Source organism: Pongo abelii, chromosome 11 (genome assembly GCF_028885655.2).
Source record: "Pongo abelii isolate AG06213 chromosome 11, NHGRI_mPonAbe1-v2.0_pri, whole genome shotgun sequence".
Taxonomy (NCBI): domain Eukaryota; kingdom Metazoa; phylum Chordata; class Mammalia; order Primates; family Hominidae; genus Pongo; species Pongo abelii.
Genome location: NC_071996.2, coordinates 135140001 through 135165199, shown reverse-complemented (window position 1 = coordinate 135165199; position 25199 = coordinate 135140001). Strand labels below are relative to the sequence as shown.

Below are 25199 nucleotides of genomic sequence, written 5' to 3'. Positions count from 1 at the left end.
TCCTGGCCAACTTCATGAGCATATGACCTGTGCAGTCACATGTGTCCCATCCTTAGTTTGATGGTCTTTTGACATTGTCTTGAAATCCTTCATAATTTTTTTTTTTTTTTTTGAGACAGAGTCTCACTCTGTTGCCCAGGCTGGAGTGCAGTAGCATGATGTCGGCTCACTGCAACCTCCGCGTCTAGGGTTAAAGCGATTCTCCTGCCTCAGCCTCCCAAGTAGCTGGTATTACAGGCATGCACTACCGCACTTGGCTAATTTTTGTATTTTTAGTATAGACTGGATTTCACCATGTTGGCCAGGCTAGTCTCGAACTCCTGACCTCAGGTGATCCGCCCACCCCGGCCTCCCAAAGTGCTGGGATTACAGGCATAAGCCACCATGCCCAGCCTCTTCATGATTTTTTTTCTTTTCTTTTTTTTGACAGTCTCCTTCTGTCGCCCAAGCTGGAGTGCAGTGGCACAATCTCAACTCACTGCAACTTCTGCCACCTGGGTTCAAGCGATTCTCCTGCCTCAGCCTACCAAGTAGCTGGGATTACAGGCACCAGCCACCATGCCCGGCTAATTTTTGTATTTTTAGTAGAGACAGGATTTCAACACATTGGCCAGGCTGGTCTTGAACTCCAGGACTCAAGTGATCTGCCTGCCTCGGCCTCCCAAAGTGCTGGGATTACAGATGTGAGCCACCATGCCCGGCCTCTTCATAATTTCTTAACAAAGGGTCTCAAATTTTCAGTTTGCACTGGGCTACACAAATTATGTAGCTGGGCCTGCTCAGCAGCTCTGGTTCCTTGGCCCAGGACTGTTTTCTGAGGTATTGTCTGGGAGAGACTGGGGAACCTAGGTGGGACGTGGGCTCGGGTGCATCTTTGGACAAGTCCTGTAGTCCCTGCGCATCAATGTCCTTGTGCATGAAACAGGGATCATGGTGCCTGCTCCACCCAGAGAGGAGAGGACAGAGATCTGAGGCTTTTCCCAACTGCAGTAGGCGCTCTGGTGGTGGAGAGTCTGCAGATCTGGCAGTGGAGAGTCCCTGCCCTGGAAGCCAGGCTGGAGCTGCTCTTTCAGAGATGCCAGATGCCTCTTGCACTCAGACCCCCTGGTCAGGCTGTCAGAAGGCAGTCGCTGACTGTTGAGGAGAGACGCTGCTGTTCACAGGGATGGGCAGATGCCTCCCTGGGCCAGACGGACAAAGCATACCCAGGCTCCTGGGCAGGCAGTTGGTTTGGATGTCAGTGCTTGGCCTGTTGGGCTGGGGGAGGTGGTGGCTCCCTGGAGACAGATCGTGAAGGGCTTGGACGTCACTCTGTAGTGACAGAGTGCCACTGGGGGAGGAGCCTTGGAGAAGCCTGGGTAAGTGGCATCACTGGGTCTGAGACCCAGTCACAGCGCCCCACGTCTGCAGCCACTGCCACTGGCAGGCCTGGACCAGCTCTCAGGCCCAAATTTAGGTCCCTGCTTTATCTTAGCACACCTGATGGCCCTTCTGCTCCTGTCGCATCTTGTTTTACTTACACCCCAGGTTGGAACCTTATCCTCTCTCCTCTACGGCTGATGCCGCCTGCCTCTGTTTACCCCTGTATTGTCACTTTCACTCGTGCATTCACCCTCAGTCGACAGGGCTGGGGCCTGTTTCCCACACCGTCCCTCCATCGTTTTGGAACAAGTGGCCATGCATTTTATTCTAGCATTGCGGCCCAGAGGTTACGTAGCCCATCAGCTCACAGGGCTTCGAGAACAGGTGTCCAGGCGCTCGATGTCAGGGGTTCTGGGTGCTGGAGGCGCCTGGCAGCTCCCAAGGATCGCTGCTTGTCCTCAGTCCCATGAGAAGGTCGTGCTGAGCGCCTACTGTGTGCCGAGGGCGGCGCTGTGGGCCGGGCTGCCGCACACAGAGGCCCCTTTCTTCAGGGAGTTTACTCAGGAGCACGTTTATAAATAGGACAAAGCCCGGCGGGCCAGGGGCCTCCCAGGCAGAAGTGGGGAGAAGGCCGGGCGTCCTCCTGGAGGGTGCCGCCCCGCCCCGCCCGGGCCTGCGGCCTCCCGGGGCTGAAAGGGCCTCTGTGTCCCGGCCCCCGCCTGCCCCGGGCCAGGAGAGCATTTCCTCAGCTGCGCCAGACCCTGGAGGCTCCGCAGCCCCTCTGGGGACAGACACAAATAGTTCCCGGCCCAGCTGCCCGGCCAGTTGCCTTGGGAACCAAACTCAATTGTCTGACGTCACTGGGCCGTCGCGTAGCAACCGGCTCAGCCTCTCCCTCCCCGCCCAGGCGCTGAGGTCACGGTCGCCATGGAGACGGCGGGGCAGGGCCTGCTGGGCCGGGCCGGGCCGGGCCGGGGGCTGGGGCTGCGGGTGCTCGGCCGGTCTCGCAGGCCCCGCCGGCCACCCGCGCCCTTGGTCCCGCCTCGGAGCCTCGGCCCCGGCTCCGGCCCCGGCACGGGAGCTGCTCTTCCCTCGCGGAAGCGGTGCCGCCTGGCCCGCGGCAGCGCAGACGCCCTGCCTTGCCCTCGGGCTGGCCGGGCCGCCTGTGGCCGGAGAAAGCCCCATTGTGGCCTGAGTGCGCCCCGCAGCCAGTCGGGATTTCTCTCGCAGAGAGAGGCCTTTGTTCGCCTCACCCCATCTGACTGCCCCGTGCTCTGTCCCAGCCTCATTTGCTCCCCAAGCCCCAACCTGGGTTCCTGCTCTGGCAACAAGGAGCAGGTGGCAGCAAGGGGCGTTTTCGCGCCCCTCCCCCTAATCACCCAGGAAATCTCTGAGCTTGGCCACCTGCCCTGGGGGAGGAGACGCGAGGCCTGCGCACTCCACTCTGCTTCATCCCTGGTTGCCCTCCCCACTCCTGCGGCCCCTCCCCGGCGTTCGTGCTGTGTGACATTCCTCTCCTCCACCGCTGCCTGGGGTTGGGGGCAGCCAGGCCAGGCCAGGCCACCCCGGGTGAGGAGGGCATTGGGACCAGAGGGGTCTGCACTGACCACCTCCAAGTTTCTGGGCGGGCTCTGTTCTTAGGCTGTTCCCACCGCAGCAGAATATAAAGTGCTGAAGCCAGAACCCAGACTGGGACACAAGGCCCAGAACCTGCGCAGGGGCCACCGGCAATCGGCCACCATGCCCCTGCCCTGCTGTGCCTCGACTTACCCATCTGCTGCTGGGGTAATCCTAACCATCTCTTACTGAAGGACCCTGAGTGCCTTGTTCAAGTTCAGTGTGGTGAGCCCATTGGTGGGAGGTGTTTTTCCTCCTCAAAGACTGTATTTTGAAAAGTACTAATAAAATACAGGAGGTGAGTAGCTAAGGCAGAATTTTAGGTGAATTCTATTTCCTCATTGGCTGACATTTAAAATTTAGAGATGCAAAGGAATATATTTGAATCCATGGGGTTGGGGGGGTGAGTATGGAAAGATCTGAGTGCCTTGCTCTTTCCAAAGCACGTGTTTAAAGGAAGGTTCTGGTTGTGTGCAGGGCATTCACAGGCAAGTTTGTGTGTTGTGGTGGGCATACCCCGGGTCCCAGAACCTAGGTGTGGGCTCTGTGTGGCCTTAGGCAAACATCGGACCCCATCTGGAGTCCTGGCCTATTTTTGTGGGCAAGGCAACTTTTATCTGCTGGGTGGGGAACCTTCAGATATAGGAGGGATGGGGATTAGGACAGTGTCCCTTGCAGTGGGGGACTTAGGGGAGCCACAAGGGACAGGCTGCTTTGGGCCCCTCCTTCCCCTTTCTGGGAGCAGCCTGCTCTGACAGGACCCAGGCTGGGCCAACCAGGGTCCTTCCCCCTAGGATTGATCAGATCCAACGGGGGAAACCGAGACTTTTCCTCTCTGGTTTATCAAGGACCAGCCTGTGGGCCTGGAGCCTCCAGGAGCCACGGTCCCCGCAAGGAGCAGAAGCCTGGCGGAGAGAAAGAACCTCCATGGGAGGTGGAGGACACAAGTGATGGGGTCAGAGTACTGGCAGCAGTGAGTTCCTACTCAGCATCCTCACAGCCAGTTCCTCTTAGCCCTTCCTTACCTAGCCCATTAATCCGGTTTGTGCCTAAGCTACTACATGCTGGGTTTCTGTCACTTTCAATTAAGAGGCTCCTCACCAATACACGGATCATGTGGAAAAGCCCGGTAAAGGAAAACTGACATTTGTCACATGCCCACTGTTAAATGCTGTTTCTGAAAAATATGCATCATTGCCGGGAACAGTGGCTCACACCTGTAATCCCAACACTTTGGGAGGCTGAGGCAGGTGGATGACCTGAGGTCAGGAGTTCAAGACCAGCCTGGCCAACATGGTGAAACTCCGTCTCTACAAAAACACAAAAATTAGCTGGGCACGATGGCCGGTGCCTGTAATCCCAGCTACTCGGGAGGCTGAGGTGGGAGAATTGCTTGAACCTGGGAGGTGGAGGTTGCAGTGAGCCGAGATGGTACCATTGCACTCCAGCCTGGGCGACAGAGTGAGACTCTGTCTCAAAAAAAAAAAACAACCATTATTGACCACAGCATCTCTGTGAGGCAAATGGAAGAACCACTTTGCAGATGAGGAAACAGGTTTGGAGACACTAAGGGCCACAGTGTCCACTTGTGCAGGACTCCACAGGGTGGGCCAGCCTGCTTCTAGGCACAGGGTCAGTGGGCCTTGCCTGTCCTGAGACCCCTCAGCCAGACTACCTATGAAGACCTTTGCTCTGTGTCTGGGTCCTTCCTGGAGGACTCTAGGCCTTCTGTGGTCTGAGTCTTGGAGCACTGTTATATTGCTGTGCTGTTCAGCTCTGGCAGTCACTCCAGTTGGAGGGTCTATGCCCCTCTGTCCTTGTGCCCTTTTTTCCCCTTTCTTTAAAAAATGTTTAAAAATTATTTTTTATTTTATTATTATTTTGAGACAGGGTCTCACTCTGTCACCCAGGCTAGAGTACAGTTACATGATCATTGCTCACTATAGCCTCAACCTCCTGGGCTCAAGTGGTCCTCCCCCTCAGCCTCTTGAGTAGCTAGGATTACAGGCATGTGCTGCCACACACACCTGGCTATTTTTTTTTTTTTTAAATTTTGTAGAGATGGTGTCTCGCTATGTTGCGCAGGCTGGTCTCGAACTCCTAGGCTCAAGCGATCTTCCCACTTTGGCCTCAAAGTGCTGGAATTACAGGTTGAGCCACCACGCCCTTGGGCCCTCCTAGTATGGGCTGGTGGTGCCTTCCGTCCAGCAGAGGGCGCAGTCTGTGTCCTTAGGGACTGGAAGCTCAAGATCAAGTCGGTCTAGGAAATAGGGCTACCTCTTAGCCGGGGGAGGTCTTTCATTTAAATAGTGAAATACGTACTTAAGTACTTCGTTTACCTCTACACTTTATCACATCCTCCTTGGGGGACTGTCCTATGTGTGAACTTTGTTTTGGAGACACTCTGTTCCCTGATAGAAGCTATACCTCACCCAGCCAAACCTATAACCTGGACTACAGTTGCATAGGAATTTTAACCAATTAGCCACGGGCCCACAGACTAAACAGAAATATTTTCCTACATTCCTGCCAGCAGAGGTGTGTTGACAAGATTTAAAAAAAAAAGTTATCCTTACAAAGCAAGTACAAACACTGACAAAGATTTGGTTTCTTTACCATTCTCAAATTTGCCTCAAATTTTTAACTTTAAAAAAAGAGAGACATTAAAAAAAAATCTTTGAAGTTTTTCTATGTTTTGAATCCCCCCCACTGCAACACATCTCAGATGGGAGAAATTAGCAGACTGTGGTGATATCTTGGGTTTCCCAGAATGCAGGCCCTGAGCCAGGGTTTGGTGCACGGGATGTTTATTTGGGATCACGCCCTGTGAAGAGGAGCAGAATGAAGACAGAGTTGGAGAGGGAGAGGTCGAGCCTGTAGTGCAGGCTCAACGACAGCCCCAGCCAGCCCCGCGGGAGCTCTGGAGCTGTGGTTATCCCAAGCTGGGTCAGGATGGTCAGACCTCAGACCTCTGCACAGACCAGTGTGGGGATTGGGCCACCTGGGACCTCACCACCTTGGGTGAGGTGCTCTCTGCAGGAGCTGAGGCTGAAGCCTATCCAACGACAGTGCTCCCAGTGGCTGGAGGAGCAAGGCCTTCTTTGAGGGAGTCAGGACAGTCCAACCTTGGGGTGGAGGCCGGGTAGGCTGGGTGTCCCTTCTGATGTCTGCCAGGACTTGTTGGTACCCTCCCCTTAGCCCATCCCCTGCTGGGCTCAGGTGTTAGGATACTGTGCCTGCCCTGCTGGCTCCTGGTCCAGCCTCCATGCCTATTGGCTGGTGCAGACCTCAGCTTACTTGGCCAGTGTCTCCTGGCAGAACACACCAAAAAGATGGCTATTGATCCTAGAGCAATGCTGATTGTTGTCAAACGTTAACCCTAACATATAAACAAGAAGGCACTGAGAACCAGGCTCCCTGATTTGCTGAGTGAGGAAATGCCAGGCTTTGTAGGGCTGAATTTATACGTTTGTCATACCTCACTTCTCAACACAGAAGAGGACCCTACACACAGCCATCTTTTTATTCTATTGCTCATTCTTTATCCCCTCCTTCTGTCTCTATTAACTGCTTCTCCTCAACAGTTAATAGTGCACCCTGCTTATTCAGTTTTCATCCATTGAACGCAGTGGACCACACTGGGGCCTTTGTAGGGGAGGAAAAAATATTCCCTACCCTCTAAGGTTCAGTAGCTGGGCCTGCAAAATAATTGGACAAATGACAGATTAACAGGAGAAAAGGGCTGGGTGTGTTGGCTCACGCCTGGAATCCCAGTACTTTGGGAGGCCAAGGCAGGCCAATCACTTGAGGTCAGGAGTTCAAGACCAGCCTGCCGGACATGGTGAAACTCCGTCTCTACTAAAAATACAAAAATTAGCCAGGTATAGTGGTACATGCCTGTAATCCCAGCTACTTGGGAGGGTGAGGCAGGAGACTTGCTTGAACCTGGAAGGTGGAGGTTGCAGTGAGCCGAGATTGTGCCATTGCACTCCAGCCTGGACAACAGAGTGAGACTCTGTCTCCAAAAAACAAAAACAAAAACAAACAAACAAACAAAAGACAGAGAAAAGACATACACATTTTATTTGATGTTAAAAGTTTTTTTTTTTTTTTTTTTCCAAATCAGGTGGACCCCTAAACCAGAATGGGTTCAGCGTGACTCCCTAATGTTAAAAGTGTTACCTGGCATGGGGGAGGCGGTGGTGCTTCCTAGAAGAGAAACCGCACAAAGCAGACTTGGTGGCTTTATACCATACTAACAAAGGACGATAAATTTGTAGAGAAGTGACAAGGCAAAGGAAAGTGGCTTCTGGACTTTTTAGGGGTGGTAAGCTGTGGGAAGGTAAACATATGGGGGACACTATGGTAGATAGGGCTATTTAGTAAGGCTTGTCTGTGTAGATGCTTCTCAGTGCCATCTCTCTCTCCAGTGATAAGGCCATTCTCCCCTTCCTGGTATGGACAAGGTGAGGGGGCTTCACAAGGAAATGTACACCCTGTTTTTCAGGCAGAAAGGGAAAGGGCAGAAAGCTCATCCTGTCTGCTTTTTCTCAATTCCCTTCAGCTCAAATCATCCTTATGCCAAAGTGGCATATTTTGGGGGTGGTCCCCTATGCCTTCAAGCCCAGGTCCCCATGATGGGCTGGATCACCCCCACTTGCTGACTGCTCCTGTGTTTTGTTTTAGGAACTGCTTCCTCTTCTCTTGCCTGTGGAATGGGACCTTTCCCCAAGCTCCTGTCTCTGGGCTTTTGCTTTCTCACTCTACAATGTCTTCCTCAGCCATCCATCCTGAGCTGGAGTGTACCCTTTCTTTCTGTATTGGACACCCCGGCCCTGAGCGTGCAGCCCTGACTGCCTCCCCAGGTATGATATAGTACTTGGATCCCTGGGGGTCCGCATGTGTTGCCGGGTGGGTTTGCCAACACAACTGTTTACCCCACAGCAAGGAGGGAAGGATCAAGAAGAGCTAGCAGGGAGGGTCCATCTAGCAGACACTGGACTGAGTGGGTTTCAAGGCAGCACAGAGTGAGTCGGCCAGTGGTGGGGCCCTGGAGACTCAAAGCAACCGGTGTGGTGTGGCTGTCACAGCCCCCTGGGGGACCGGGAACTTGGCCCTGCAGAATGCAATGCAAGGCAGAGTTGTGTGGTTCCAGTGGGACTTCATAACTTTTCCCTGTTCTAGGCATGAGCTCTGTCCTTGTTGAGTAGCAGTGACCTCTAGGTGTTAATACGAGCCCCTCATAAACACTTTGATGGGAGAAAGTGTGCTAGCTTGCCACTTTTCTTTTTGTTTTGAGATGGAGTTTTGCTCTTGTTGTCCAGGCTGGAGTGCAATGGCGCGATCTTGGCTCACTGCAACTTCCGCCTCCCGGGTTCAAGCGATTCTCCTGCCTCAGCCTCCTGAGTGGCTGGGATTACAGGTTCCCACCACCACACCTGGCTAATTTTTTGTATTTTTAGTAGAGACAGGGTTTCACCATGTTGGCCAGGCTGGTCTCAAACTCCTGACCTCAGGTGATCCACCCACCTCGGCCTCCCAAAGTGCTGGGATTACAGCACTGCGCCTGGCTGAAACTCAATATTTCTAAAAGCCAACATGCCTGGGACAGTGGCTCACGCCTATAAGCCAGCACTTTGGGAGGCCAAGGCAGGAGGACTGCTTGAGTCCAGGAGTTTGAGACCAGCCTGGGCAACATAGTGAGAAAAAACTATACAAACAAAAACAAAATAAAACAAAAACAAACAAACAAAAAACACCAAAAGCAAACAAAAAAACAAACACATGATCCAGTCCTTTCCCACCAGCCTCCACTAACCCTTTCCTCATGTCCCACCACCTGTCAGGGACACCTCAAGTCTCCTAACTGCCCGGGCCCAAACCACCCAGGAATCATGTTTTCCTGGCCCCTCAATCCAGCTGGTCACCTGCAATGTCTCCTTTCCCTTTGCTTTGCCACCCCTCCCTGCCAGCCTGAGTTCCACAAGTCTGGACCATCTCCTCATAGAGCAGCCCCCACCCCCATCACCCTCCTGCATGAAGGTGGCACCATCACCACACTGCCAGGCCTTTGCCCTTCTCTCTCCAACAGCAAAGACCCAGCTCAGGTAACTGCCAGTGTGCAGATGCTGCACCCCCGTGTTCACTCCCCTTGTGATGAAGTCATGAATGCGCTGGCACACAGCTGCGCAGGCCCGTCTGCAGTAGTCATCAGGGCCACATAGCACTCGACTACGTGCCAGGCACTGTTCTAGGCACTTGACACATTAACTCATTTAATCCTCACAACAGTCCTATGCAAAGGTACTATTATCACTTTGTAGATGAGAAAACAGCACGGGAAGATGAAGGTGACACAGTTTATGGGAGGGAGAGTCAGGATTCAAGACAGCTGGACCCAAAGGACACGCCTGCTACCACTCTCCTGGCGGTGGGCCCAGCATCCCTTCCCCTAGGAAGGCCCCAATCCTGGTCTGACCCTGGCCCCAGGCCAGGTGATGAGGGATTTCATTCCTGTGGCCTCAGTGAGTGGTTCAGGGGAGGGCACAGGCACCAAGCCAGGCCTGGCAGCGTCCTCCCCCAACTCTCTTGCCAGAGCCAGTGGGAACAAGCTTCTCTTTTCTCAGAAGGTGACTGAGCCGCCTGAGCACAGAGGGGGCCAGCCCCGGGGAGCTGAGCCGGAATGGCAGAGCCCTGAGGACCAGGGTGAGCCCTGGCCCTGGCCTGGCCCGGCCCACACCTGGCCGTTGTGCTGGATGATTCATCTCTTTGCTTAATCTGGTTTGAGTTAGGTTTCTGTTCCTTCTGACGGCTGGTTTACCCTTGTGGTCTCAGTGTCTAGCAGTGCCAGGCACATAGTGGATGTTCAAAAAATATTTCTTGAGGCCAGGTGCGGTGGCTCATGCCTGTAATCCCCGCATTTTGGGAGGCGGAGGAGGGCGGATTACCTGAGGTCAGGAGTTCGAGACCAGTGTGGCCAACATGGTGAAACCGCGACTGTACTAAAAATACAAAAATTGGCTGGGCTTGGTGGTGCGTGCCTGTAATCCCAGCTACTCAGGAGGCTGAGACAGGCGAATCGCTTGAACCCAGGAGGCGGAGGTTGCAGTGAGATGAGATTGCGCCACTGCACTCCAGCCTGGGTGACAGAGCAAGACTTCATCTAAAAAAAAAGAAAAAAAAAGAAAAGAAAAAAAATTTATTGAAAGCATGAGTGAGGCCGGGTGTGGTGGTTCATGCCTGTAATCCCAGCTCTTTGGGAGTCTGAGACGGGCAGATCACCTGAGATCAGGGGTTTGAGACCAGCCTGGCCAACATGGCAAAACCCTGTCTCTCCTAAAAATACAAAAATTAGCCAGGCATGGTGGTGCATGCCTGTAATCCCAGCTACTCAGGAGGCTGAGGCAGGAGAATCACTTGAACCCAGGAGGCGGAGGTTGCGGTGAGCTGAGATTGCACCATTGCACTCCAGTCTGCGTGACAGAGTGAGAATCCATCTCAAAAAAAAAAAGAAAGCATGAATGAGCACATTTTGAGGTCACCCTGGCAGCTTGATCGCCCTCTGCAGTGGGCCCCAGCTGCTCAACAACCACCCCCCATCACCCCCACCATGCCTGCCTTGGCTTTTGTTCTTATTGCCTCTGTCTGGGAGGCATCCTCCTTCTCTCTTTTAGGGACTGGCTTAATTGCTTCTCTGAGAATCCCCTGATTACTGGGATCTAAGTCCACAGTCTCACTCCTCTGAATTAATTGCTTTCATGATGTGGGGACAGTTCCCGTTGCACCTACAGAAAGTGCAACTCCTGGGCCGGGCAAGGTGGCTCATGCCTGTAATCCCAGCACTTTGAGAGACCGAGGCAGGCGGATCACCTGAGGTCAAGAGTTCAAGACCAGCCTGGCCAATATGGGGAAACCCATCCTACTAAAAAATACAAAAAATTAGCCGGGTGTAGTAGTGGGCACCTGTAATCCCAGCTACTCAGGAGGCTGAGGCAGAAGAATTGCTTGAACCTGGGAGATGTAGGTTGCAGTGAGACGAGATGGCATCCCACTGCACTCCAGCCTGGGTAACAGAGCCGAGACTCCATCCAAAAAAAGAAAAAAAGTGGCAGCTCCTGGAGGGAAGCAGGTATGCACACTGGGCTCATCTTTGCATCCACCTTGGGGCCTGGCATCACCCTTCCTCGTGGGCCTTCCGCAGGGTGGGGCGGGGCTGGTGACATGGGTCACTGATGCAGGCCAGGTGGGCTGTGGTGGACAGTGAGCACATACACCCTAAAGCAGGCAGTTCTGCTGCCTGGGGTCCTGAAGAAATGAGGGCCCTAGATTTTCCCAGAGAAGCAGAAATCCAGATTTTAATGCAAATTTTTTTTTTTTTTTTTTTTTTTTTGAGATGGAGTCTTGCTCTTGTCACCCAGGCTGGAGTGCAGTGGTGTGATCTTGGTTCACTACAACCTCCGCCTCCCAGGTTCAAGCAATTCTCCTGTCTCAGCCTCCCGAGTAGTTGGGATTACAGGTGTACACCGCTATGTCCAGTTAATTTTTTTGTGTTTTTAGTAGAGACCAGGTTTCACCATGTTGGCCAGGCTGGTCTTGAACTCCTGAGCTCGGGTGATCCACCCACTTCGGCTTCCCAAAGTGCTGGGATTACAGATATGAGCCACCCTGCCCAGCCGTAAAATCTATTTTTTAAATGCTAGCGATTAGTTTAAAATTTGAGAAGCAGTACGTAGGTCAAACAACCCATCAGTTGGCTGGCTGCGGCCCTAGGGCTCCCATTTGGGGGCCCTGCTGGGAACCAGGAAGGACGAGTGAACCATCCGTGGCCAGGGCCGCACGTGAAGGCATGCGGGTGAGAGCTGCTGACAGCACTTGGCTAAGGGTGGGGCTGGAGCGGATATCCAGCCGGGGCATCACTCACCAGGTCACACCACCGGGTGCTCCACAGGGTCTAGCCAGAGGGTGGGCTGACAGCTTCCGAAGCAGATGGCTGCCCCATCACTGCACTCGAGGCAGGGCCTTGCTAATGCTTTCCCAGAGGCACATCTTCACAGACGAGTAAATACCACAAAAAGAGACCTGGGTCTAAGGTGAGCAACTCATCCTAGTTTGCCTGGGGTTTTCCGGTTTTAAATATGAAAGTCCTACAACCCAGAAACCCCCTTAGTCTGAGGCAAACCGGGACAGTCGGTTTGCTTAGACTCCTGCTCCCTCTGCATCCCCAGCTCACCGGAGGATAATGATAATGGCAGCCACCATGTGTGGGCTTATCAAGTGCCAGACACCATGCATTATGGCCTGCATCACTTCCCTTCTGTCTTATAACAGTGTCATGGTATGGATTTATTCTCTCCTTTCTATAGCTAAGTAGGCTGAGAGTGACGTGATTCGCCCAGGGCAAGTGCTGGCGCTGGGGTTTGAACCCACATGGTTTGACTCAGCACTGTCAACTGCACTGCGTCTTCTGCCTCTCAGCCTGAGCCTGCCAGGCCAGCCTAGGCCCCAGGGAAGGCTCCTTGGGAGCTTACCTGGGTGGAGGTTCAGTAGGGATGGGTTTTTGCAGGTCTGAGACACCCCCCGCCACACTGCCTCCAGTTCTGCCCAGGCTCTTCTCTGTCTGCACATTTGCCCCCAGCCCCTGAATGGGATAGCCTGAGAAACCCTCAGGGGACGTTGTTTCCACCACACCCCGAGCCCTACTGTCCTGTCACTGTGTTGCTCACTGCACCCCAAGGGAGGAGTCTGGTGCTTAGAAATAAATGCTCACTGGTGATTTATTACATGGGCTGGGGGAACCGTCCAGAGCAAGAATGGGCAAGGGAGCAGGGCGTGAGGGTCCCAGGGATCTCTGGAGGCCACTGAACCAGCCCTTTGGGGGTCCCTGTGCAGGGCTCTAATCATAGTTGGGGTCAGCCTGGGCCCGGCGTGGGGTGAGGTGGCTGGTCAGGTAGCGCATGGCCGAGCGGATGCCCTCCACGGTCCTCTGCTCCACTGTCTCCAGCACATGGGTGATGGTGCGCAGGGCTGAGCCGGTCCCTGACACCAGCCCAGAGGAGAAGGCCGAGCTGACGCTTCCCAGCAGGCTGGGGACCGAGCGCAAGCTGGGCCCCGAGCTGTGCAGCAGGTCTGCCACGGTGCTGTGGCCAGAATCCAGGAAGCCCGTAGCTATGGCCATGCCCATGGTGGTCTCGGACCACACCAGGATGTCTGCCAGGGAGCTGATGGAGCCCTCGCCCCTGTCCAGCAGGCTGGTCATGGAGCGCATGTAGCCGTTCTCCTCACTGGCCATGTACAGGCTGGGGTCCAGGGGCCTCCTCCCCAGGGCCACCTCATGGGGGCCAGGCGACGGGGACACACTGCCTGCTGGAGGTGGAGGGAAGAACCAAGCCTGCAGGTCTCCTAAGCTGCCCGCCACATTTGCCCCCATTGCCACTGGGGACTCATTGGATGGCAAAGCTTCAGCTTCAGGGTGTGGAGCCTTTGGATGCTCAGCTTTCTCCTCAGCAGCCTTGGTGGTGCTGGCAGCCTGAGGGCCATGCTGGCCATTGGCACCTGCTGTGACGTGGTCAGCATCACTCTCGACGGGCTGAGCCTCCATGTGCTGGGTGGACTGTAGCTCAGCACTTGGGGCAGAGGGGGCTGACTCCGGCTCTCTCTCAGGAACACTCACCATTTGTGACATCTTGTCCTTACCCAGGAGGTGACTTGGGAAAACCACTAGACTCTGACTTGTCCTTGCGTCTTGAACCTGCCTGTCCCACGTTGGATTCTGAAGGCTCATAGACATTTGCAGGGGACTTGGGTTTTGGCTGGGAAGCAGAGGTGTGATTTTTCTGGGTGTCTTCTGGCCGTGTTCTGGAACAACTGCACCCTTGTCTTTGTCTCCAGATGTTGATATGGCCCCGGGGGTGGCCGTCTTGAAGGAGGCCTGATCTATATCCTGCCAGTCAGTGGATGCGATAGAGCTGCTCACCACCAAGACATCTGCTGTGAGTGGGACCTGACCTTGGGGCTCTCCTGCTGGGCTGTCCTTAGACCTGCTGTCATCCACGTTGCCCAGGGGGTACCCTGGGAGTGCCATGTATGGGGCTGCTGGTGGAGCCGGCCTCCCCCGAGGGCTCTCCTGTGGTCATCTGTGCCCTTTGCTGCTTGTGGCAGTTGGAGGGAGTGGCTGCAACCCAGCTGGGCTGAGTTGTCCAAGTGGTGAGGTCACAAGGGACTGTGGCCACTGGTGATGTCACAGGTACCCGTAGAGTAAGGGTCTTGAGCTTCTGGAGCAGCCTTCCAAGTGGGCTAAGTCTATGGGACAGTTTGTTGCCAACTTTGCAGGTACATAGGGAAAAAATGACAAATGTTCTTGAAAGGGCTGGAGGCATGTGTACAGGGGCAAGTACAGCCACAGGGACACAGGAGGAGTGAGAGCTGTGACTTTCACAAATGAGAAGGGATGCAGATGTTGATTTAGAACAGCGTTTATAAGGGACCCCTCCCGGCACCTCTCTGTCTACAGTGGTGCCTCAAGACCCCAATTTAGGCTGGCCATGGTGGCTCACTCCTGTAATCCCAGCACTCTGGGAGGCTGAGCTGGGGGGATCACCTGAGGTCAGGAGTTCGAGACCAGCCTGGCCAACATGGTGAAACCCCATCTCTACTAAAAATGCAAAAAGTAGCCAGGCGTGGCGGTGGGCACCTGTAATCCCAGCTACTGGGGAGGCTGAGGCAGGAGAATTGCTTGAACCCAGGGAGTGGAGGTTGCAGTGAGCCAAGATCACACCATTGCACTCCAGCCTGGGCAAAAGCATACTCCGTTTCAAAACAAATAAACAAACAAAACAACAACAACAACAACAAACACCAACAAAAAAACACGCCCAATTTAGTCAGTGTTCCTGCAGGGAATCAGTTTCCCAGCAGTGGTGAGTAGGTATAAGCAAAAGCCAAGGGCCTGGGCAGCTCCATTTGTGGCTGTGGGTTTAACCCTTTTGATGTAGGGCAAAAATCTCTATCTTCTTGCTCATCTGGGCTAGAAGGGCAGAGAATAACAAAAGGTCTGCAGACCTCTGAGTGTTTCTTGGAGAACGATAACCCCAGATACATCTACTTGTGCTTAGCTGGGCGCGGTGGCTCACGTCTGTGATCCCAGCACTTTGGGAGGCTGAGGCGGGCAGATCATCTGAGGTCAGGAGTTTGAGACCAGCCTGACCAACATGGAGAAACCCCGTCTCTACTAAAAATACAAAATTAGCTGGGCTTGGTGGCGCATGCCTGTAATCCCAGCTACTCGGGAGGCTGAGGCAGGAGTATCGCTTGAACCCCGGAGGCAGAGGTTGTGGTGAGCCGAGATCGCACCATTGCACTCCAGCCTGGGCAACAAGGGCGAAACTCTATCTCAAAAAAAAAAAAAAAAAAAAGCCTACATTAAGAAGATGGTTGGAGAGGAAGGCTCAGTCTGTCGTGTCTGTGCTTCTCCAGGGGTTATCAGCTAACATTTAGTGACTGCTTATGGGCAGAAAAGGGCACATAGCGTCCTTCTCATCACCCATCACCTCTAGGTAGGTACGGTTCTACTAGTATACTCAGTTTACACACAGGCATGCTGAGCCTCACAGAGAATAAGTGACTTACTCAAAGCCACACTGTTAATAAGAGCTGAATCTGGGATTTGAACCCTGTCTGGCTTCAATACTAAGCTTTCCAGCACTCTCTCATACCCAGGAGGGATATTAAAAATGTTGAATGAGGGACTGGGCATGGTGGCTCATGCCTGTAATCCCAGAACTTTAAAAGGCCAAGGTGGGAGGATCGCTTGAGCCCAGGAGTTCAAGATCAGCCTGGGCAACGTAGTATGACCCTGTCTCTACAAAAAATAAAACAAAAATTAGCTGGGCATGGTGGTGCACACCTGTAGTCCCAGCTACTGGGGAGGCTGAGGCCCAGGAGGAGGATTTCTTGAGCTCAGGAGTTCCAGGCTGCAGTGAGCTTTGATCACATCATTGCATCCCAGCCCGGGTGACGGAGCGAGATCCTGTGCCTTAAAAAAGAAAAAAGATATATCTAATGACTGGCATGGTAATGATGCTGGCGGATGCAGACAGAGGCCTCCCATTAGAACCGGTTCCACCACACCAGCAGGTGACAGCTGCTGCCAGCGCTGGGCTGCACCATCAGCAGCATGGTCATGAGTGTACGGAAAATTCCCCTCCCTGAAACTCTCTGCCCTTGTCCTCTCCTGCTGCCTCTCTGGGCTGGCTCCCTCCCTCCTCCACCTCTCCCAAGATCAGGCCTTCCCTTCACACTCCTTTTACTGACTCCGCCCAGCCAGCCTCCGCCTTAACCCCCTGAGGCTGGCTGCACTACTGACACCAGGCTCCTTGCTCACTAAGTGTTTATTTTCCCCGCAGATACCCTGCCACCACCGCAGAGGTCACAGGGCAAACCCAGGCTTGTTGGAGTGTGAGGGGCCGATGAGTACAGCCTGTAGCTTGTGAAGGAGTCCTGGAGAGAATGGTGGCTGCCCATCCCAGATGACCTTCTTCCTTAGTGTCAGACAACTGCTAAATAGAAATTATAGGAGGCTACTGCTTCGGATGAGGCCCCTGCACCAGGTCCCAGCAGACTGGACTAAACGTCAAGACGGGGTCACTCACACTGAGGTTCCAAATCACCGGGAGACAGAGATGATTGCCAGTTTCCCAAATGGGCCAGTTTCTTTTTTCTTTTTTTTTTTTTTTTTGAGATAGAGTCTTGCTCTGTTGCCTGGTTGGAGTGCAGTGGCGTGATCTCAGCTCACTGCAACCTCTGCCTCCTGGGTTCAAGCGATGCTCATGCCTCAGCTCAGGCTGGTCTCGAACTCCTGGCCTCGGGTGATCCACCCATCTCAGCCTCCCAAAGTGCTGGGATTACAGATGTGAGCCATCTCGCCTGGTAATTTTTTTTTTTTTTTTGAGACAGCATCTTGCTCTGTGGCCTTGGCTGGAGTTCAGTGTGTGATACCAACTCCAAGCTGAAGCAATTCTCTCACTTCAGCCTCCCAAGTAGCTGGGAATACAGGCACATTCTAGCACACCTAGTTAATTTTGTTTTCACTTTTTGTAAAGATGGAATTTCACCATGTTGCCCAGGCTGGTCCCGAACTCCTGGGCTCAAGGAATCTGCCCACTTCAGCCTCCCAAAGTGCTGACATGACAGAAAAAGGCCAGTTTTAATCTTCAAGTGGCACGATAATGAAGCTCCCTCCGTTTTAATTTCTTTTTCTTCTGTCTTGAACTCCTGGGCTCAAGTACTCCTCCAGCCTCAGCCTCCTGAGTAGCTGGGACTACAGGTACATGCCAACATATCCTGCTATTTTTAAAATTCTTTGTAGAGATGGGATTTCACCATGTTGCCCAACTTGGTTTCTAACTCCTGGGCTCAAGCGAACCTCTCACCTCCCAAAGTGCTGGGGTTATAGGTGTGAGCCACTGCACCTAGCCTGGTTTTTGTTTTTAGTTTCTGCTTTTTTCCACCCTCTTCCTGTCTATAAAGCCAACTTTCACTGCTTGATTCATTGGAACCCTTATTCTATTTTAGGAAATCAAATGTTGCCTGATTCTAGAATCACAAAGCCAATTGAGAGCTTTAAACTAAACTTGTAATTTTGTCTTTTGACACTTAGTGTCAGGACCCTGATTTGATTCAGGGCCGCTATGTCTTACTTAGCTAAAAGAACACATTTCCCAGCCTCCTTTGCAGGTAGGTAAGAACATGTGACCATGTTCTGGCCATTGAGAAGTAAGCAGAAAGTATTGAGTGGAACTTCAGACAGGATCCTTCAAAGAGTTTAACATCTTTTTGCTCTTCACCCTATCAGGAATGTGAAGGCTGGAGCAACAGCAACTCTCTTGGTCCAGCAAGAGGACTGGTCTAGCAACCCTCTTGGTAATCTTGAGGGTGGAAGGTACACAGTAAGAAGGTGGACCAAGCAAGGATGGAAGGACCCTGGGTCCCATGATTGGAGCTGTCCGGCAGCCACCAGACCAGACTATCGCCAACCTCTCAAATTCCTTTATGTGAGGGAAAATAACACTATGTGTGCCCAAATGATTATTTTTGGTTTTCTATTACATGCAGCTAAACGTAATCCTAATCCAATTCTAACAGTTATGAGATCCCTGTCAAGTGGTTGGTCCGTGTTTGCTTGAATATCTTCCAGTCCTAAACAATCAAGAGTAGCATATGGCACTGAGTGCCAGTAGGCCCGACGCTGGGCAGGGGTTATTTCCCCATTTTTCAGATGAGGAAACTGAGGCTTAGAGAAGCCAAGCACATAGCAAGGTCAGTGGCATCTGCCTGACTCCAAAGCCCCACACCCCACACTGCTCCCTGCTTTTAGTTGGAAAGTTCTCCCCACTCCCTATCTTTACCCAGGAAATAAAAACCTATATATTTAAGGTATATGACTGAATTTTTTTTTTTTTTTGAGATGGAGTCTTACTCTGTCACCCAGGCTAGAGTGCAGTGGCACGATCTCAGCTCACTGCAACCTCCGGCCCCCGGGTTCCAGCGATTCTCCTGCCTCAGCCTCCCAAGTAGCCAGGATTATAGGCGCCTGTCACCGAGCCTGGCTAATTTTTGTATTTTTAGTAGAGACGGGGTTTCACCATCTTGGCCAGGCTGGTCTTGAACTCCTGACCTGTGGTCCACCTGCCTCTGCCTGCCAAAGTGCTAGGATTACAGACATGAGCCACTGTGCCCAGCTGACTTAATGTTTTGTTGTACGTTAGACTGTGAAATAATCACTACAATCAAGCTAATTAACATATCCCTCACCTCATATAGTTTCCATCTCCCTCTCTCCCTCCCTCCCTCCCCCACCCTCCTTCCTTCCTTCCTTCCTTTCTTCCTTCCTTCCTCCCTCCCTCTTTCTTTTCTTTTCTCTTTTCTTTCCCTTCCCTTCCCTTTTCTTTCTCTTTCTTTCCTCTTCCCCCTTCTCTCTTTTTTCTTGTTTTCTTTCAACAGGGTCTTACTCTGTTGCCCAGGCTGGAGTGCAGTGGTACAATCATAGCTCACTGCAGCCTTGACCTCCTGGGCTCAAGGGATCCTCCCACCTCAGCCTCCTGAGTAGTTGGGACTACAGATGTGTGCACCATGGCTGGCTAATTTTTAAATATTTTGTAGAGATGGAGTCTCATTATGTTGCCCAGGCTGGTCTTGAACTTTTGGGCTCAAGCAATCTGCCTGCCTTGGCCTCCCAAAATGCTGGGATTACAAGCATGAGCCACCGCGCCTGGCCATTTTCTTTCTTTCTTCCTTTCTTTCTTTCTCTTTCTTTCTTCTTTCTTTCTTTCTTTCTTTCTTTCTTCCTTCCTTCCTTCCTTCCTTCCTTCCTTCCTTCCTTCCTTTCTTCCTTTCTTCCTTTCTTTCTTTCTGTGTGTGTTTGTGTGTGTGTGTTGAGAATAGAAAGTTTTTGATGTCCCCTCATGTGGCCCACTAAAACCATCATGTACTTTATAGGCACTGAGGACAAACTCTGTATTTGGAATTCAGCTTTTGATTCTACATGTTGCACTTTATGTTGACCCTTGTTACATTTCATATGCTTGAGCCGGGCGTGGTGGCTCACGCCTGTAATCCTAGCACTTTGGGAGGCCGAGGTGGGTGGATCACCTGAGGTCGGGAGTTTGAGACCAGCCTGACCAATGTGGATAAACCCCATCTTTACTAAAAATACAAAATTAGCTGGGCATGGTGGCGCACCTGTCATTCCAGCTACTCAGGAGACTGAGGCAGGAGAATCGCTTGAACCTGGAAGGCGGAGGTTGTGGTGAGCCGAGGTCGCACCATTGCACTCCAGCCTGGGCAACAAGAGCAAAACTTCATCTCAAAAAAAAAAAAGTTTCATATGCTTGAAAATCATGCCAAGGAAGGCTACAGTGGAATGAATAGGCACTGATGTCAAAGGCAGAGAGATTTATTAAAATTGGGGAACAAAAAATAAAGGATTATTTATTTGTAAATAAATATTAAATGAGATCAGTATAGAACAAAATATTTATTCTGTTATGTGGACAATATATATTTTAGATATATTCTGTACATAACTTAAATAAAATACAAAATAAAATATATATGAAAGTTTTCTCTATCTTAGTTCAAAACTTTCCTACTTTTATTTATTTTTTTTTCAAGTGAAAAGATATATATATTTAGAATTAGCCAGCTGGACTCAGTTTAGATGATCCTTTTTTTTTTTTTTGAGATAGAGTTTCACTCTTGTTGCCCAGACTGGAGTGCAATGGCGCGATCTTGGCTCACCGTAACCTCCTCCTCCCGAGTTCAAGTGATTCTCCTGCCTCAGCCTCCCGAGTAGGTGGGATTACAAGGCATGTGCCACCACGTCCAGCTAATTTTGTATTTTTAGTAGAGATGGGGTTTCTCCATGTTGGTCAGGCTGTTCTTGAACTCTTGACCTCAGGAGATCCACCTGCCTCAGCCTCCCAAAGTGCTGGGATTACAGGTGTGAGCCACCGCGCCTGGCTTTTTTTTTTTTTTTTTTTTTTGAGACAGAGTCTGGCTCTATGGCCCAGGCTGGAGTGCAGTGATGTGATCTCAGCTCACTGAAACCTCTGCCTCCTGGGTTCAAGTGATTCTTCTGTTTTATCCTCCCGAGTAGCTGGGACTACAGGAGCGCACCACCACACCTGGCTCATTTTCTTGTATTTTTAGTAGAGTCAGGGTTTTGCCATGTCGGCCAGGTTGGTCTTAAACTCCTGACCTCAGGTGATCCACTCTCCTCAGCCTCCTGAAGTGCTGGGATTATAGGTGTGAGCCACCGCATCCAACCGCATGATCTCATTTTTGTTGGCAACATCCAAAGCATAATAATCAGCAGCCAGTTGAACATATGCCTTCTTCTCTCCATCAGGCCTATTCAGGTTGTTGGCCATGGCCACATCAATGTCATAGAGCTTCTTCACAGCCTGTTTGATCTGGTGCTTGTTGGCTTTAACATCCACAATGAACACAGTGTGTTGTTGTCGTCTGTCTTCTTCGTGGCCAACTCAGTGGTCAGCGGAAACCTGATGATAACACAGTGGTCAAGCTTGTTTCTCCCAGGGATGCTCTTCCGGGAATATCTGGGCCGCCTCCAGAGTCGCAGTGTCTTGGGCCGCTGGAAGGTGGGTGACGTGCAGATCTTTTTTTTGTGGCTGTGGACACCTTTCAGCTCTGCCTCCTTGGCCTTCAAAGCCTTTGCTTTGGCTTCAGCTTTAGGAGGAGCAAGAGCTTCCTTCTTTGCCTTTGGCATCATCTTGTAAAAAGAGTTCTCTCTACCTTTATTAAGTAGTGCTCATAAGAGGAAATTTGTCTCGAATAATTTGCCTTTGCTTTCTTTTCAATTCCTTTCTCTCTCTCTCTTTTTTTTTTTTTTTTTTTTTTGAGACGGAGTCTCACTCTGTCACCCAGGCTGGAGTGCAGTGGCATGATCTCAGCTCACTGCAACCTCCGCCTCCCAGGTTCAAGCGATTCTCATGCCTCAGCCTCCCAAGTAGCTGGGACTACAGGCATTTGCCACCACACCTGGCTAATTTTTTTTTTTTTGAGATGAAGTCTTACTCCTGTCCCCCAGGCTGCGGGCTGGAGTGCAGTGGCGTGAGTGATCTTGGCTCACTGCAACCTCTGCCTCCTGGGTTCAGGCAACTCTCCTGCCTCAGCCTCCCGAGTAGCTGGGATTACGGGTAGCTGCCACCACGCCCGGCTAATTTTCGTATTTTTAGTTGACACGGGGTTTTGCCATGTTGGCCAGGCTGGTCTCAAACTCCTGACCTCAAGTGATCCGCCTGCCTCAGCCTCCCAAAGTGCTGGGATTTACAAGCATGAGCCACTGTGCCTGGCCCTCAACTCCTTTCTCTTAGGGAGAATGACTCTCCAATTAAATAATGAAATACTCTTATTTTAGGGTAAACTCAGTTTATGGACTATTATGAAGCTGTATAAAGCCTCCACAGAAACATGGAAAAAGGTTGTTCTATAATATTACTTTAAAAAGCAGGAGGTTGGGCACGGTGGCTCACACTTGTAGTCCCAGCACTTTGGGAGGCCAAGGCGGGAGGATCATTTGAGTCCAGGTGTTCGAGGCTACAGTGAGCTGTAATTGCACCACTGCACTCCAGCCTAGGCAACAGAGTGTGACCCCATCTCAAAAAATAAGGCTAGATATGGTGGTTCATGCCTGCAATCCCAGCATGTGGGAGGCCAAGGCGGGTGGAAGGAGACCAGCCTGGGTAACATGGAGAAACCCCATCTCTCCAACAACAACAAAATTAGCTGGATGTGGTGGTGTGCACCTGCGGTCCCAGCTACTCTGGAGGCTGAGGTGGGAGGGAGGATCACTTGAGCCTGGGAGGTAGAGGTTGCAGTGAACTGAGATCATGCTACTGCACTCCAGCCTGGGTAACATTTATTATTGCGTTAATAAATAAATAGATAAATAAATAAAATTAAAATACGAAAATAAAAAAATTAGGACCAGGTGTGGTGGCACACACCCATAATCACAGCTACTCAGAAGGCTGAGGCAGGAGGATCACTTGACCTGGGAGGTTGAGGCTGCAGAGAGCTAGGATAGCACAAATGCACTCTAGCCTGGGAAACAGGGTGAGAACCTGTCTCAAAAAATAAAATATTTTAAAAAGCAGGACACAATATTTTATGCACACTGTGTGTATTTATTTGCCCATACTCTTTCAGCTGGAAGCTATAGAAACCCAAATCAAATTGACTTCTGCAAAAATAACAAAAATCAAGAAATTTCTCGGCTCACAGGAACCTGTAAAGCCTGGAGGAAAGGGTCTACACAGCAGGTGCTCATGACACTGTCATGGATTCGGTTCTTTCTCTTCTCTTGGCTCCCTTTGTCATTGATGGCTAGATTTTCAGGGGGATTTCCTCCATGTGGAGGCTGCTAGCGCTCCAGGCATCCTTCCCAACAGCTCAGGGCAGTTCAAAGAGATGCTGGTCCCCTGCAGTTTCGGCAAATCTCGGGACAGGCTCGTGGGCTCCTGGCATGTCTCAGAAGCAATTTCTACAGCATCCTGATTGCTCAGGCCTGGGTCATGCAACCACTCCTGGCGTGGTTGCGGGGGGGTGCGGCCCCACCCTAACATAAGGCCTGTGGAAGGTAGTGGAATCGTTCCCAGGAGGAAAACTGGGGTGCTGTTACCAAAAGAAGGTGAACTGTGAACTGGATGCTGGGCTGGAAACATAAACTCCACTAAATTATAATGACAGACATGTGCAAGAAAGGCTGTTTATTGGGGGAAAGCCTGGCAGGAAATAGAGCAAAATGTCCGGAAGAGGTTCTGATTATTGTTAACACAATTAGAAAACAGGGCTGGCCGCGGTGGCTCATGCCTGTAATCCCAGCACTTTGGGAGGCTGAGGTGGGTGGATCACTTGAGGTCAGGAGTTCAAGACCAGCCTGGCCAACCTGGCGAAACCCTGTCTCTACTAAAAATACAAAAATTGGCTGGTGTGGTGGTGGGCGCCTGTAATCCCAGCAACTCAGGAGGCTGAGGATTGTGCGCCTCTGTGCCCAACTTGGAGTTCAGTGTCGTCAGCTTTGGTGGAATTATTTTCACCACCGAAAGTGGCTACAAATCAGGGCTGTTCCCCCACAACGAATCGCGGTTTCCCCGCACAGCATTGAGTCTGATTATGCTCTTTCTCCCAGTGGGGTGGCTGTTTGCCCTGCCCTCTGAAGGGGGCAACCCTCAGTGTTCCCTGTGGAGGAGGACCACACCCCATGACTGCCCAGAGTCCCACAGAGCAAGGCATTCTAGTTTTGTGGCTGACATGTGGCCTTTGGAGCTGGCTGTCTGGGTTCAAATCCTGTCTTTGCTATAGCTAGCTGTGTAATGTAAGGCAAGTTACTTAACACCTCTGTGCCTCAGTTCCCCTAACTGTAAAATGGATATAATAATAGTCCTTACCTGTGGTGTAATACAAAGTATATATTTGGTTTTTGTCCCAGGTTCCTAGCACAGAACTCCAAAAACCTTTGAAATTTCTCTTTTTATTTTTTGAGACAGAGTCTCGCTTTGCTGCCCAGACTGCAGTGCAGTGGTGCAATCTCGGCTCACTGCAGCCTCCGCCTCCCGGGCCCAGGCCAGTCTTGAACTCCAGGCTTCCAGTAATCTGACCATTTCGGCCCCCCAAAGTGCTGAGATTACAGGCCAATGCATCCGGCCTGACATTTCTTTTTTTTTTAGATGGCATCTTGTTTTGTCACCCAGGCTGGAGGGCATCTCGGCTCACTGCAACCTCCGCCTCCCGGGTTCAAGCGATTCTCCTGCCTCAGCCTCCCGAGTAGCTGGGACTACAGGCGCCCTCCACTATGCTCAGCTAATTTTTGTATTTTTAGTAGAGATGGGGTTTCACCATGTTGGTCAGGCTGGTCTCGAACTCCTGACCTTAGGTGATCCGCCCGCCTCGGCCTCCCAAAGTGCTGGGATTACAGGTGTGAGCAACCACACCTGGCCTGGCCTAACGTTTCTTGAGTGATAGATAGGAACATCTTTTTTTTTTTTCTTTTTAAATAGAGACGAGTCTCCGATATCACCCAGGATTGGATTGCAGCGACTGTTCACAGGTGTGATCATAGTGCACTGTGTCTTTGAACCCCTAGCCTTAAATGATCCTCTAGTAACCCCCCCAATGAGTTCACCTTGCCTGCTGCCTAGACAGAGCCAATTTCAAGACAGGGAAATTGCAATAGAGAAAGAGTAATTCACACACAGCCGGCTGTGCAGGAGACTGGAGCTTTATTATTACTCAATTAGTCTCCTTGAGCATTCAGGGATCCGAGTTTTAAAGGATAATTTGGTGGGTGGGGAGTTAGTGAGTCGAGAGTGTTGATTGGTTGGGTAGGAGATGAAATCATAGGGAGTCGAAGCTGTCCTCTTGCCCTGAGTCAGTTCCTGGGTGGTGGCCACAAGATCAGATGAGCCAGCTTTTCCATCTGTGTGGTGCCAGCTGATCCATCAAGTGCGGGGTCTGCAAGGTATCTCAAGCACCGATCTTAGGTTTTACAATAGTGATGTTATTCCCAGTAGCAATGTGGGGAGGGTCAGAATCTTGTAGCCTCCAGCTGCCTGACTCCTAAACCATAATTTCTAATCTTTTGGCTAATTTGTTAGTCCTACAAAGGCAGTCTAGTCCCCAGGCAAGAAGGAGGTTCATTTTGG

The 25199-nt window shown here is 51.5% G+C and overlaps 2 protein-coding genes and 1 pseudogene across 8 annotated transcripts; 1 reads left to right on the top strand and 2 right to left on the bottom strand.

The window, feature by feature from the left end:
- Nucleotides 1-2255: 2255 nt before the first annotated feature.
- LOC129058162 (uncharacterized) lies at nucleotides 2256-18060 on the top strand. 7 transcript variants are annotated; one of them, XM_054549978.1, is made up of 6 exons: nucleotides 2256-2931; nucleotides 3174-3204; nucleotides 3828-3952; nucleotides 7106-7306; nucleotides 7666-7844; nucleotides 17828-18060. In XM_054549978.1, exons 1-4 carry the CDS (start codon nucleotides 2290-2292, stop codon nucleotides 7115-7117), a joined length of 810 nt encoding a protein of 269 aa, XP_054405953.1. In that variant the 5' UTR covers nucleotides 2256-2289; the 3' UTR covers nucleotides 7118-7306; nucleotides 7666-7844; nucleotides 17828-18060. The 7 variants fall into 7 exon arrangements, 4 of the variants coding, with proteins under 4 accessions (XP_054405953.1, XP_054405952.1, XP_054405955.1 ...); XM_054549977.1 differs by lacking the exon at nucleotides 17828-18060 and adding an exon at nucleotides 13867-13986; XR_008523101.2 differs by having other exon boundaries at nucleotides 2301-3277.
- Nucleotides 12728-14200, bottom strand: TEX44 (testis expressed 44). The gene has a single exon (XM_002812980.4). The coding sequence runs from the start codon at nucleotides 14057-14059 to the stop codon at nucleotides 12872-12874; it is 1188 nt and encodes a 395-aa protein (XP_002813026.3). The 5' UTR covers nucleotides 14060-14200; the 3' UTR covers nucleotides 12728-12871.
- A 57-nt stretch (nucleotides 18061-18117) lies between the features above and the next one.
- Nucleotides 18118-21265, bottom strand: LOC100433979 (large ribosomal subunit protein uL23-like; annotated as a pseudogene).
- Nucleotides 21266-25199: the final 3934 nt, after the last annotated feature.